Source organism: Phlebotomus papatasi, chromosome 1 (assembly GCF_024763615.1).
Source record: "Phlebotomus papatasi isolate M1 chromosome 1, Ppap_2.1, whole genome shotgun sequence".
Classification (NCBI taxonomy): Eukaryota; Metazoa; Arthropoda; class Insecta; order Diptera; family Psychodidae; genus Phlebotomus; species Phlebotomus papatasi.
This window is the reverse complement of record NC_077222.1, coordinates 92,905,636-92,921,514: the sequence shown is the minus strand read 5'-3', so window position 1 is coordinate 92,921,514 and position 15,879 is coordinate 92,905,636. Positions and strand designations below refer to the sequence as shown.

The window sequence follows — 15,879 nt, the reverse complement described above, 5'->3', positions numbered from 1 at the left end:
ACCAATCGCAAGGATCTGTTGGCACATTAGAAGAAAATTTATTGGGATAAGAAATTTATGCTCAGTGAGTAACTCATGCTTAAAGTCGTAAAGTTTTGATTGTCACTAAAAGCTTTCACCTCATTTTCATCCACGGTACTTGGAGGTGATTTAAAATTCAACACTGAGTACAATGGTTGCACATTATTTAGTGAATAGCTTGAGATGAGGATTGGGTTATAGTCAAATGCTTTATTCCAAATTCAAAGTACCTTAAATTTTCAATACAGTCTTATAGCTCGTTCTGTGCATTTCACAACAAAGGGTTTAACTACTGATCTCATCTATATTAATGCAATAAATTTTATAATGTACACAGAAACATATGGACATAACTAGGTTAATCCCCAGGATCTGGTGGTGCAATTGGTAAGAACGGTCGGCTCTTGGATGAGTAAAGTGAATAAAATTTGTAAATAGAATATAGTACAAAATGGCCAAAATCCAACGAGGAGCTTCAAAATAAATAAATGATAATTATTTTGTTTCAAATTTGTGTTAATGCTATAAAATTTCTCATAAATATTTACATTTATCAACAATTATATTCTGTATACATTTTGACTATTTTTAGAATGAAAATAAAACATGAAAATAACACGAAATTTTGATAAAATATATATTTTTTAACAAACACATACAATGATACTGAAGTCTAAAACTAAAATGTTATTAATTTATGTTCGATTTTAAAAATTATGTAGTGCTGACAGATAAGAAATAATATGAATGATTTCATGAATATAAATATATTAAAACCTGATGTTAGAGTTACAGTTACTAATGTTATCTCTTTCCAATTTATTTTCCTTATTATTGTTTCTGTGATAAAATAAACAACCAAAATTTGCAGAACATATTTCATTATAATCGTGTTTAACCTATTTATATTCAAACTTACAGTAGAGCCTCGCTATAGTCCATATTTGTTTCCAGATTTGACACTTGGGTCGCACTATAGTCCATGTCATTTTTTAAAATTATCAACGACTTATAGTATTGAAATTGCTCGACGGCTTCCACTTTCTTTTGCGATTGTGGTACTTGTCCTCGCTCTCTTCTTTGTGAATCACAATTATCACAACTGCTCAATTGAGTTTACCAAAAATATTAAAATAAATATGACAACATTGCATGCCGCGTACTAAAAAACATAATCTAACTTAAAATCAGTGTTTTGAAATCAACGGTCGATAAATTGTGGACTATAGAGCGATGGCCTATAGCGGGGTTCTACTGTAATTATATCCAAAAAAAAACATATTTTTCCATTTTGAGACCGTTTACCAAAGATATGCGCGTATTTATTTTATCACACATGATTCATTGGCATACTTTTTCAAAACCCCTCGAACGGGTCATGAATGAGTTGTTCTATGATTTTTATTTATTCTTTAAATTTTACTGAAGTTGTTCAGCTGTTTAAAAAAAATGGAAGGACAAATTATATAAGAATCCCACTGAGATAGATGTGTACGATGTGTGTATGAATCCATAGTAAAAGTCGTTATAAACGAATACGCGTCCCTGAAAAAAATAAATTGATTCCTCGCATTCCTCGAGTTCTCTGAAAAATATACGATAGTGTCCATAATTTCTGAAAAAATGTATGGTTTCCCCTACTTTCCTCGAAAAATGTATAGATTTCTCGGTATCTATGAGTTCTGGAAAATTCTGAGGGTTTCCCGGTACACTAGAAAAAAAGCTAGTGCTAAGCCTAGATCAACTAGAAACGGTTCACCGGTTTCGAAAAATTGGTTAACCGCCCTATTTTGGAGACGGTTTCAAACCCGATTTTTAGAGATGAAACAGGTTTAAAACCGTCTAATTATAAAAATTTTAATATTTCTCTTAAGCTTAAGTTTACCATCAAGATTCTTACACAAGATTCTTTTAAAATTTTTATCAAAATCTGGTATTTATTAGTTTATCAACCAAAATGGAGTAAAAAAACAACGTTTCCTTATATTTTTTCATTTTTTTTTTCAAAATGTCTATGGAATTTCTTCTGTGAAATTATTTGTGTATTTTGTGTAAATTATAATCATGATTTTAATGATATATTATATAATAACAAAAATTATGCATCGGTATATTTTCTGTAGAGAATAATCTAAAACATTGACTTAAGAAACCATTCCCAATCGAAAAATTTGTTTTTTTTTGTTGAAAACAGAATAATTTCGATAATACTTTAACAAGATTTTACAAAAAAAAAAACTTTATGGCGAATATAGGTAGCTAAAAATCTTGGTACTAACTATCCTTCCAATATTCTTTTTTTTACATATTTTTGCGAATATTATTTTTCTTCCACAATTCAAATTTTCTAAACTTAAGTTTAACAAGATTTAACTAGTAAGTCATATGATTTTAAAATAAACAGGAAAACTCTTTCGGTTTGTTCGTTAAAACATACTCTATAAAATTCATTTGTCAAGATCTAGAATAAAATTTTTAAGTATTTCCTCATTTAAGATTGTCAAAAATGATAACGTTTTAATCCATTTATTCTAAGAAAAATGAATTGAATGAAAAAATAGTTATTTTTCGGAAAGCTACATTGCACTAGCTTTTCCACGGTGCAATATTATTGGAAAAAGTCCCAGTAATTTTCCTGTACAAAAATCGGATAGATAGCATTGTCTGAACAAAAAATGATGTATGGACGAAATAAAGATATAAATGTCTTCTACAATTATGCCGAAGTAAATCATCAAGATCGGTTAAGCACGTGTCGAGATTTAGAGAATGTTTTAGGAAGTAGTAGCGCTTTGCGAGACCTTTAATTTGCGTACTCTTACTTCAAAATCGGTCAAATAGAACCGGAGATATAGCGTTTTGAATTTCGTGTGTTTTGATCCCTTATATCTCCGGTTCTTTCGTAACCACAGCAAACCCACGTCACTTTTTGGAAACTTCATAGTCTAGCCTAAAATACTATAACACTCTAAAATTTGATTAACTTACACAATGGCGTTTTCGAGAAAAATGAATCTGAATTTTGGCGCTACCGCAGCCCAACCTACGGCAACTTTTTGCACTTTCATCTGAAAGAGCTCATCGAGACGAAACCAAAAACCTCAAATTTAAGTCAAAATGTTAATTATAAGCGGAGACAAAGGCCTGTCAATTTTCGAATTTTGACCCCTTATAGCTCGGGTCAGGAGTTATGTGTGTGACGTATGTTTAATATGTGGCTACAACATATGAAAATATGAGCCCAATGCAAAATGAAATTTTTAAGCCGTCTCTCGGCTAATCCTCAGGTCTGTCAAGGCGCTAACACCCTAAAATTTTTAGTTGGATCTATGTCACAGGGGTGGAGCTATTGAGAAAACAAAATGGGGATATTCAAAATGTTGAAAGAACGCCAGTATGTGGAAGTATGTTCGAAGCCAGTATGTGCAAAGCATTAAAGCCTAGGGCACCTAGGGTATAGGTATATGGACGAAAAGTTCGCCTAGGGTACTTTAAATCCAAAAAAAAATCGAAAATCATTGAAAAGTCTTGGTCATCTTGGGCCAATTTTGTGAAAAAAAAACAAAAAAACTCGGTTAATGATTTTTATTGGGGGTCACCTTGGACCGAAAGCCGATATATCTTGCCGTTTAAGCTCCAGACCGGTAACAAGTTGAAAAAAGTGGAGTATATAACTGTTCTCTCTTTGAGTTCGAGCAGTATAAAACAGGAACAGGACTGAAATAAAATATTTAAAGAAGTGACAAAGCATTTGTTAAGTCATGTCCTAATTTGCCATTTTAATAATTAATGCTCAATGCAGCGTTCAGAGTAAAGTCTAATCTAAAGGAAGTAGCAATAAAATATTTACACAGATCGGTATAAATAACTAAATTCATATTCAAAGCTCGTTGAAATGAATTTGCATACCGAAATCAATCAAATTGACTCTTAATCATTAATTATTAGATTTTGCTCTTTGATAGATTTTAATTGCCTAAAACCAAACTCATTTGGGGGAATTCAAATAGAAGAATGTCCAGTTTGCTTTACGTGATATATTCTCAGTTATTCATTTAGTGAAATGATTTGTCATATAAATGTATGAACCAGCCACAATGAGGTTTGAGTTCTGTATAACTCCTATACTAGGAATTTTGTATAGTATACCCAAAAGCTGTCCCGAAAGCTCATATTTTCCACTTGACGAAATTTCCTATGAAAATTGAAAATTGGAAGTTCTACTTGAGAAATTCCCTTGTTCCAATTTAAACCATTGTTCGGGACTTTTTTTTTTGGGTGGAATCGTTCCACATTATTCGATTTCAATAGGATTTAATTAAATTCTAGCACTCAAAGAGCGTTTATTTCTGGGAAACCCTGGGAAACTGTTCCAGGAAAAAAATTAGCTCGATTGAAGCCTAAAAATTGCATTGACTTTATAATTTACAATATAGGTAATTTTTGTGAAGCTGTACTAATTGAAAAAATATTAAAAAAAAAAAAAGAAACGGTACAAAAGGATTGCCTACACCTGTATTGTGTGTTCTTAAAACCATTTTATATGTAATTCTACTCATTGAAAGCTTTATATTGTAGGCGAGATTTTCCACCTGATAGCGAAATAGAGCCCGGCTGGTGGATTCCCTTCCCTGTTCGCGGGAAATTCATATTTCCCGCCTCTCGCTCCAAGCAAGGCCTTTTACTGGCGGTATAGTTCTGTTGCTCGCCGTGTGGGGGATTGGCTGACAGGCGACACTGTCAGTCAGTCGGTAACATGGCCTGGAAGTGTTCGGATGGGGGCACAGAGCTGGGTCGCTGCCGGGCAATTGGCCGCGATAAGCCTTGGCCTCCCAGAGGAATCTTTCAGGGCAGAAGCCCGACAACAAGTCAGAAGTGGGATAGACATCCTCCCACAGGTGTATTTGTGAAAATTTTGTGGGTTTCCGGCCGAGATGACAGCGGAGTGGATGGCGTGGGAGCAGAAAGATGAGTACAATAATTTTTGCTTTATATTTCTATTAAATGAATAAATGGCTTTAGTTTGAGATATTGGAATGAACTTGGAGGAGCTTCTGGCTGTGGCAGGGGTTCATTTTGAGGCGCGATGACTTTCTGGTTGAAAAGAAATCATTTTAGAGATTTAGGGGAAAAGTAGGGGAAATGTCAGAAAGCCTCGCGGAGACTGACAGCATGTATAACACCTTGAGTGTGTTAGAAAGTAGATGGCGTCACGTGTTAATAGTTCGATGGGTTTGAGTCAAGGAAATTGTCGAAATTATTTGACAATTCTGGAAAATTCCGTGAAATCGTGAAACAGTTTGGCTATTGACAATTTCTTTTGTTTTAAATTGTAAGAAGAGTGATAAGTACAATTATAAAAGGATTGGAGCACGTAAGAAATTGTGTTGAGAACATCTTTTGGTATAGTTGTTTACGATAATATAGGGGAATTTTGCAGAATGCCACAGGAAAGGGGAAGGCTTCGTAGGAGTCATGGAGAGTCAATGCGCGAAGAACTGGCTCGTTTACGCCGAGAAAATGAGCAACTACGGGATGAAATTGATCAAAGAAGAGAGCATAGGCAGGAAACTATGTGGAAGCCGACTTCATCAGAACTGAAAGATATGGTGCCCACGTTTCGCCCTGGAGAATCTGTCTACATGACAGCAGAGAGATGGGTTAAAACCTTGGAGGATTTGGCATCCATGCACGGATGGAGGCCAAATCAGACCCTTCACTATGCATACGTGAGGCTCAGAGGTGCTGCTTTGGATTGGTATGAGTCTAAGAGGGCTGAATTGACGGATTGGGAAGTCTTTAAACAGCGTATTTTGGAGGCTTTCCCAGATACGACTGATTGGACAGTGACGCAACAGAAAATGATGTCAAGGCAAAAGAAGGACAGTGAATCCATGGAAGACTACGTGTATTACATGCAGCTACTTGGAGATTCGATAAAAATGCCAACTTCAGCCGTCAATAAGATGATAGTGAGTGGTCTGACGGATCCAGCGATCAAGTCTCACATTTCTATAGGGGAATGCGACTCCGTCGCAAAGCTTTTGGTGAAGCTCAAAGAAGCGGAATCTGTGGTGAAACTGGAGAACGCTCGGAAGCACTTCTTGTCACACTCTGAAAGAAAGGAAGGGTCGGGAAAAGAAGTGTGGCAAGAAAGGGAAGGAACCGGAGAGCCTCAAGAAAAGAAGAAGAAGATTGCGCCAGATGAACAGAACAAAGAGGAAGCAGAAAATTCTAGGGGTTCTCGAGATGATGACCATTTTCCTGTAAGGTCTAGGGGTTACAACAAAGACATAGTGTGTTTCCGGTGCAGGGAGAAGGGGCATATTGCCCGAAAATGCCCGAAAGATAATTCCTAATTACCGACTTGAAGCGATGAGGGGAGCTATTGCTCAAGAAAATGAATTTTGTGAGTCCGCCAATTTAAAGATGCTGAAGATTAAATTGACAAAGGTAGTAGAGATGTCTACGTAGAGCAAGATTTTCTTGTATCATCAACATGGGTGGTTAAGACATGGTTCGAGTTATGAAGAAAAGATGTAGTGATATTCTTTGTTATTCCTGCTCTTGGTAGGCTGAGCATGGAATAAGGTTGATTTTTTTTGAAAAGTGTTACAGTTAATCCTTTTCGAACGAGAACATGAATTAAATATTGAGAGTTTATGATGAATTGATTGAATTAAAGTTTGTAGTTCAAAATTTTGTATTTCCTTTTTTTTTACATCTAGAAATTTAACAGGATTTAACCACAAGAGCAAGTATGTTGAGCTAATCTATTGCAAATTCAGGCAATTTCCCGTGACTAATATGGAAATGTTGGACTGCATTACTGTATGGAACCAGGATATATCAAAGCAATACATTTCCGGTTTTAATACTAGAGGAAGGTGGTGAATATTTTGCTTGGAAAATGATGATAATTCTTGAGACTGCGGTAACCAAGCAACATGCTGAGAGATATGATATTTCAGTGTTGAGTTAAGGGCATTATCAGCTGTATTAAAAGAGATATGTCCATGAGTATATCTCAGGTGGTATTTTTCTGAATCTAACACTGATTTTCTAATAATTGACAGGTTCTTAAGAAGAGTAAGAGGTTTGGATTTAGAGTCAGTATGGTGGAATTCAAGCTTCTCTACGGAAGTGAATGATGGAAGGATAACAGACGACTTGGAATCTGGAAATACTGAGAGAAAATCCAACAAGTTGAAGGGGTTACGAGTAGGCGGCGGGGTATTGTCGAACGCAGTTCTGTCGGTCTGGTAGATGTCCCGGACAGGTGCACAGTTCTGTTGAGATCCGGGTAAGCAGTTACGGACGAAACAGTTCTGTCGGTCCAGTGGGCATTCCGGGCAGGTGCGCAGTTCTGGTGAAGTCCGGGTAAGCAGTTACGGACGAAACAGTTCTGTCGGTCCAGGGGGCATTCCGGACAGGTGCGCAGTTCTGGTGAAGTCCGGGTAAGCAGTTACGGACAGAGGGGCGCGGATGGTCGCAATGGCTCATGCCATAGAAGTTCCCCGGACAGTTCTGTCGGTCTGGTGGGAATTCCGGACAGGTGTACAGATCTGTTAGAGTCTTGAGAAGCACCCAGAAATGTACAGGGCGCGGATGGTCGCAATGGCTCATGCCATAGAAGTTCCCCGGCCAGATCTGTCGGTCCGGTGGGTATTCCGGACAAGTGGACAGATCTAGGGATTCCGTGTGAGCGGTTACGGATAAAGAGCGTTTATATCCGCATGTTCTGTATCCAGTTTTGTTGAATTCCGTGATGCATTTAAGGGTAAGGGGACATGGAGGAGTTCCCCACTACAGTTCTGTTGGTCTGATAATTGGTAATTCGGACAGGAGCACAGTTCTGTGAGATTTGGGAAAAGCATAACGGAAAGAGGGACGCGGAAGGTTGTAGTGAATAGTGTTGGAGAAGCTCTTGACATAGTACTGGTCTGTTAGTCGCATAAAAAAAGGAGATTTGCTTATGCATGGAATTCATTCCAGTGTCTATGCAAAAGTTGTTGGAGTGGATTACGAGAATACAGAAGAAGCATATTGTTGTCGCATTTTGAAGAAACGACAGTACCGGTTGCTAAAGTTGTTTCCAAAATGGAGTTACTGAGGCCAATGGCAGTCACCTTAAGGGTAAATGGATTGACAGTAGTGCTTAGGCAATAGTACTACCATTCCCTTTTGGCACTGACTACACCGAGGACGGTGAGTCGTCGGATGGCCGAATTGTAGGCGAGATTTTCCACCTGATAGCGAAATAGAGCCCGGCTGGTGGATTCCCTTCCCTGTTCGCGGGAAATTCATATTTCCCGCCTCTCGCTCCAAGCAAGGCCTTTTACTGGCGGTATAGTTCTGTTGCTCGCCGTGTGGGGGATTGGCTGACAGGCGACACTGTCAGTCAGTCGGTAACATGGCCTGGAAGTGTTCGGATGGGGGCACAGAGCTGGGTCGCTGCCGGGCAATTGGCCGCGATAAGCCTTGGCCTCCCAGAGGAATCTTTCAGGGCAGAAGCCCGACAACAATATGTAAAAATATATAATTTTTTAATGGAACGTAATCATCGATTACCCCAGGTTCTACTGAATTTTTAAGCTCCTTTTCAAATTGAACGTTCAGTCTGTAAATTTTTTCGTGCCGAAGCAACCAAATATATGCCAGAATAATGGGATTACATATTCCTCCCCCTTGGATACTTTTTTTCCCGCATCATCTACTATACCAGAATACAAAAACAGACCCATTTCGTTCAACTCTATCAAATTTTGAAGAGTCCTCTACCATGTGCTCCTCTTTCGCTGAATGAGGGAGAGATAATGGATTTATGGATGATATTGTCTTAAAGTGGAATAAATTAAATTGCCAGCCGTTTATTTACGGGCAATTAATTACCCATCGAATTTGCTTGATTGGAATAATAAATTCAATTTACGTACATTATATCAACCCACCCCTCCTTTAGTGCTAAATCTCCCGAGTAGCAATTTCCAATGGATTTTGTGACTTTGGAACATTCACAAATAATTTGCAATTTCGAGTGGATGAATAAATTTTCCCAATTGCACACCAAAATCTCTGGTAAATCTCTATACAGTCGCAATAGGTTCGAAAATCAAGATAAGAGAAAGGGAAAAAGAGCGTTTTCGGTTGTACTGTAAATAGAATTTCAGTTTAATTGATGAAACTCAAAAGTTCATCCAGCTCTGTGATTGCAACATTTGCAAAATAATACAGATTATCACGAGATTTGCATCAAACTCTCGTAAAATTTTCAATTTCACTCCATCCTGAATTGCACGTTCATGGCCGGAAATCAGGTTCCAAAATTCATGAATGTGAACTTTTTTTTCGAACCAACAGACAGGCATTTCCGTGCGTAAAAACTCTATTTTATTTCCTATCCGCAAATGTATATTTCAACCTGTAACATTTTTGTGTCTTTTTTTTCAACATTTCCAAATAAACTCACCTGTATTGAAAAGTAGCATCAGTACGATCAGGCATTGTCCCACTTCAGACAGCATTTCGGTGGTTTTCTGCAAAGAAAGAGAAATTTATTAGAATTTCAGTGGTAATGATTAAATCTCAAATGGGAAATTGGGGTTTTGCTAGAAAACGCTCTTGAGAGAAGTTTCAAGAACGTGTGGAGTATCTAATAAACACCCAATAAATGCTTATTCCTTTCCTCAGTTCACTAAACAATCGCACCCCAATGGGATTGTGGGATTTGCCGAGGGGTAAACGCATGTAGAATTTTCAATACATTCGAGAGAAATCTCGGAACTTGGCCAACAAACTCTTCAAAGCTCTTCAAGGTGATTGACTAGACGTCTCTACTGGTGAGCTTGAGGATAGGGGCATGATTGACAGTTTCTATTTCCTTTGCATCACATTTTACAGTATGAAAAGCAATTGGAACTTTGTATCAAGCTAGGTTCTTAACAATTTCACCCTGATGTTTAACAAAACACACCCACAAAGGAGGAATTTAATATAAATTCAAAGTATTAAATTCTTAGACCTATATAGTCTATATCTAACAATCCCCTATTTGTACTTCATAGTCTTACTTATTTGAATTAAATAGATTAAGATATTCTTTAATGTTACTATTCTTTAAAGTTCTTTCGCTAGAAAATGATTTTTCGTTTTAGGTTATAATTCTTGCGGGCAACGTATATACTTTTGCTACTCTAATGGCCTGTTTCGACTCATTGGAGAAGTTTTATGTTCAGCTTCTACATTATTGATGAAATTTAAGCAGTTTTTCCTCCACAATAATAAAAATTTTGTTTCGATATTCTTAATAATTAACAAAAACGTCTAATAGTGAGTAGAGGTCATAATGGTATTGACAGATTTATGCCCTAGACACACTTACGGCCAGATTAGCAAGAAACTTATGCCAATGTAATCTGATCATTATTTTGATTATAATTACGTTAAGCCATCGCTTGGCTTAAGCGTAGGTCTGTCTAACACATAGATAGATCAGCTCCACTTCTGGCTCTTGCATCAGTTTAGGCGCTCTACCATCCTAACACGTCTCGTTCACGCCAACTTGGGCGCAGCATCCAGGCCTCTGATTAGGCCCCTTATACATTCCCACTCATGATTGTCCCTAAATTAAGGGTTTTGTGTAGTGAGCCAGCCAACAGGCCGGTTTCAATTTTGGGAGGTCATTTCAGCCCAGTACTACTTTGCCAAGTAGCGGTTGTTTTGAATTTTGCCCCAGTCTCCCCTAAGTGAGACCGCTTCTAATATTTTCCGGCACTCGAGCACCATCGAAGAGCGGAATTTTTTTCCTGATATGGAGTGTAAAGCAGCTCTACTATTAGAGAATATGTTTATTTTCTTGCCAGAACAAAACCAGATACAGCCAGGATTTGAATCCCAACTAGTATTTCTGTCACCTCGACATGGAATACAGTAGTATACCGGTCAAGTAGCACTGACTTGCTAATTCCGAGTTCCGAACAGTGGTACCAGGTTCCGCAGAATATTCAGCACATAGGAAATTACAATTTTTCATTCGGGTGATTCGGGTAAAGAGACTTTATAATTTGGGAAGCCAGAGCTTTGAAGATCTATTCTAATTTGTCCGTTGACAATCTCAAAAAGATCAACTTCAGTTTATTCCTGGAATATCTTGGCGATAAGAATCCGCTTTTCTCAGGCCTCTAAATTCCCCTTTCCTTCTTCGGAATATCAAGTAAAATATATAATACATTAAAGTCAACAAGAGGAACTCTGATGTTTTTCTGAACCTTGTAGGTCATCTCGCCTTTCAGTCGTGAGTCTATTTAAGAGGTTGCGAGGGGTTGAAAGGTCCTACCCTCCCTTAGAATCGTGGTAATATTTTTAAATTTTCATAAAATACTTTGTAATGAAATTAGTAAATTTCAGTAAAAAGGGCGTATATTTTACTAAAATGATAATCCTGTGATCGTTAAATGGGAGGGTTCATCAGCGTTCAATAATTAAAATTACTTTACCAGATTTTCGTTTTGATGAATTATTACGTCGGCCGTTTCCTTAAGTGGTCTTCAGAATAGAGATTTAATCCAGTTCCTCAAGGTCTCAAAATCCTACATAGTAACCATTTCTTTTTTATTTTTAAGCATCGAATAAATCATTTTTAGGCTTTTTCAATGCTAAATAAAATTTTTCCAATACATTTTCACTGATGAGAAATTATAGCAGTTAAGCCATAACGATAAGTCTACGAGACGAGTAATCTCAATAATAGGGAACTATTGAGCGTCGGGGGATTGGGTAACTTTGAAAAAGACGACTTTTTGCAAAGCTTTCGGCTCGGACTCAAAGCCTTCCTCAGTAGATAAATCTATAATTTTCTTACTTTGTTAATTGGTCTAAGCGTTCACAGGATATGGAAATTGAGATTTTACAGTTTAATTATCTTTAATTTTGCTTTTTAAAATTTTTTCTTGTATTCTTCTGTTCTGAATTTCTTTGTGAGGAATAACGTAATCTTAATATCGTATATTTTAGGGTAGCAAAATTACCCAAAAGTAAGGTATGTAAATTTACTGTTGTTAATCTTAAGGGGTTACGTGGATTAAAAATACTAGAAAACAGCACTTTTTCTAATTTTTTTTAACATAGTAAATAAATGATTTAATTTAAACTGAATATTCCGAATTTTTTATTTAAAAGTTTTAAAACTATAATCACTGGGACCTGATTTTACGACTTAAAAAGAATTAATTTTCCGATGGACAAAGGTACTCTAATATGAATTAAAACCTATTCTCTCAAAAATATATAGTAATTTGAAAATTATTTACATGAACGTGTATGCTCATCTTCAACAACCTATGACTGGAAAATTCTCCGTTTTGAGTTATTGATTGTCAAAGGTAATTCACTTTCAATGTCTTATTTTTCAATCGATTTGGTAAAATTTCGATTTTTAGAAAAGGTATTGAAATATCGAATGCGGATGCATTGATCTTCATTGGTGACGAATCGGTTAAGTATCGATTCGCTTACTAAATTTCACGGAAGTACCCATGCTCTGTATGGTCCCAAGCTTGATAATGTAATGACTAAATTTTGGCTATGTTTTTGAATAAATGTGATTCCGCAATATCTTTTAAAAACTGGACACTTTCCCCTAGTTTTTGAAAGATGGATGCGATAAGTCACATTATTTATTGAAAAACATAAGAAAAACTTAGTCATTATGAAGATTGGGACCGTCAAAAGCATGGGCACTTTCCCCTATGGGAACTTCAGAGACATTTATCGCGGTAACTAGCAGTGCATATGCCATAACTTTACATATTTAACTCTATTTTTCACAATTAGTTACTAAATAATACACGAAGTGACTCTAATAGCCAATTGAATGTCATTATGACACAAAATGTATATGATTTATAAAATTCCAAAAAGTTTGGACATAAAACCAATATGGAATTACAAAAAAAAAATTCCGGTTTTCATGAGCTCATACAAGATAATGACTAGTCGAACACCGGTTGTAGAGATTTACAATAAAATTTTTGAAAGTGCGGTTGGATTAAAACTACATTAACCAACAAAATAATTCAATATCCGGCTTTTGGTACCGCAAAGCCATTAACAATTTTCAATTTAAATTGTGCAATTTATTTAATTAATAACATCACATCATTAACATTGTAAATGACAAATTAAAAAAAAACTCCATTCGTAGTTGAAAAATTAATTTTTAAATCATTTATCAATAAATTCTGTATTAAATTGCTTCTGATTAAAAATTAAATTCATCAAGATCGAAAAATGCGATATATTAAAGGAATATCATCCCCTCATGTTGAAAGGTATTCCATTGAAAGAATATTTAAACGATGATTATCGGATATTGCTGGTATGTTATATAGGAATATGGCACATTTCGTATGCCGATTGCAATCGATTTCAAGGTATTTTGCGATAAAGAGCTACAGAATGGTTCTGAAGATAAGTGAAAAAGGGAGAGTGAATGCGTGCTATTGTCTGACAAAATTGGCGGTAGTTTCCAGGATGAAGCCCAAAACAGAGCCAGAGATACGGGTTATTATCACACCAGAGATTTAAGACGAGCATTACATCCCACCTTCAAACGCAAAGGCATATAATCGAATACGTGACTTGCGTGATTACAGCACCTGAAACACGATTGTAGGTGCACGAAAGTGGAAGAAATTGTTCACGAGACTTTGGAACTTTTAAATTCCGCATCAGTACTAGGATCCTTGTTAGCAAAGAACGAGTGTACCTCTTCTAAGCTCAAATTTTCAACTTTCCTTCTACACATCATCGACCGGTCCGAAAATGTTCGTTTGCCAAGAAAAAAAGTCTAACTGCATTTTGGTGGAGCTTTGCCCTACGCCCTGCGAGCTTTTTCTTCCTTTGAGAGAAAGAGAAAAAATTCTGAACTTTGACGGAATGAATATTATTCCATGAGCCCTTGAGATGGATTTGATGGTGGATGGAGTAAAAAATCCAACCTCTAGGGATTCTATTATATTTCTTTTTCCATCCTGCTCAATTCTCATCCTTGAAATGTAGCGATGAGGAGAAAATATTGCCGCAATAGATCGCTGAGAGTTAGTAGAAGCTTTGGCTTACACCAAAACCACAGATTTGATTAGCTGTTAGATAAGATTAGTGAAACAATCTTGTATTAATGCCTAAGTGTCGCATTAATGCCAGACATTAATCAAGTCTTCTTAAGAGGCATTTGTGAACAAATTCCAGTGTTTGTGCATTTTATTGCTGAATTTTAGTGATGCTTTAAAAGCTGAATTTGAAGGTCACAGAAGAATCTACAGCAGTAAGGTAATCTTGGTAAAGGGAAAATTAAGAAGTTATGAATCATTTTATTTTTTACTCACTATTTTGAATTATTTACAGACTAATTTTTTTTTAATTTTTAGTCAATCATTTTTAGTTATTTTTATGTGTTTACTTAAAAACTGTTTACTGTTTCTTTACTGTTAAAAATAACTTGAATTTAAACACATAAAAATAACTAAAAATGATTGACTAAAAATTAAAAACATTTTTAGTCGGTAAATAATTCAAAATGGTCAGTAAAAAAATAAAATGATTCATTACTTCTTAATTTTCCCTTTATCAATATTACCTCACTGCTATATTTATTTACTGGTTATTTGAACGAAATACTGTCCAATCTGCTACGGCTTTATTTTAATATAAACTGTTGAAGACATGACACCAATAAAATAAGTAGGGCTGCAGCATTTTTGGTAGCTATGGCAGTACTTTGATAAAAATTATTAAAAGTAAAAATGGTATTTGGATCAATAGCAATGTTCAAATAAAATGAAAGTTATAAAGGACAATGGGTAGAAATCTATGGGAGCTGGCTGAACCCTTCGCCAGAGATACGACTAGGCGCATTTTGTAGGTACTTAAAAATTACCGAAACCCAAGTCAAAAAGGACTGTCAGTTCTTGGGAAATTAACGATATCCTTCTGAAAATTCACAATTTTGACAATTTATTGTAGATTGTTGGGGCTTTCCGACTGGCGTTGCACAACTAGGCTCAAAAGAGCCCTTTGTGTTCCAATTTAATACTCGAAAACGGCTTAACCGATCCTAAAGAAATTCGGACCAAAGTCGATGTCTGACTGAAGCTTTAAATAAATATTTTTAGATTTTCCCTCTGACTACTCATTCTGGTAGCTCGCATACAAACTAATCATATTTTAAGGCCATCCAGCATTACAGGGCAACAAAATGAAAACTTTTTTCGTGTAATGGGAAACCACCGGTATTTACGGAGTCCTTGACGTGTCTTCAACATATTATCGATTGCCTCAGCAACTTTGCTAACTGCATCTGCTTTGTGTCTGCATTCATTGCAAACGCCGCGCAGCGATGCGTTGCTTACAACGTATGCTTATACAAAGCAAATGCAGTTAGCACAGTTGCTGAGGCAACCGACGATATCTCCCGAAGCAACTTATAGTCTATGACGTTAAGTTTCTGAGATATCTTAAAGTAAGAGTTTTTGGGTAGAATTTTTTTTATGAAACTTTCCTTTTCTCAATAATGGTAGGGTAAAAGCTAATTCAAAACCTGTTCCAAATAGAAACTTTTCGCTACTCCAAATGGAAACATGATTTTTTTCCATGATAAATACAGTATTAAATTTTTATTTATATATTTTCTATACCTCAGTTTCATTATTTAGTTAATTTTGCTGCAAATAAAGCGAAAATCCTTTAATATTCACAAATTTTAATTTATAAATTGCTCAGAAAGATTGAAAGTGTATCTTCTCACCATCGAATTTTTCATCAATCGACCATGTTTTCTTATGAAAAACACAATATGGTGAT

At 36.0% G+C, this 15,879-nt stretch overlaps 1 protein-coding gene across 2 annotated transcripts in view; it reads right to left on the bottom strand.

The window, feature by feature from the left end:
* Positions 1 to 15,879, bottom strand: part of LOC129809768 (zwei Ig domain protein zig-8-like) — a 57,828-nt gene that overhangs the window by 11,766 nt on the left and 30,183 nt on the right. For both annotated transcript variants that reach the window (XM_055859828.1, XM_055859829.1), the window contains exon 2: positions 9,491 to 9,557. In XM_055859828.1, coding sequence (XP_055715803.1) covers positions 9,491 to 9,545 — 55 coding nt within the window. In that variant the 5' untranslated portion in view covers positions 9,546 to 9,557. The remainder of the gene's footprint in view (positions 1 to 9,490; positions 9,558 to 15,879) is intronic.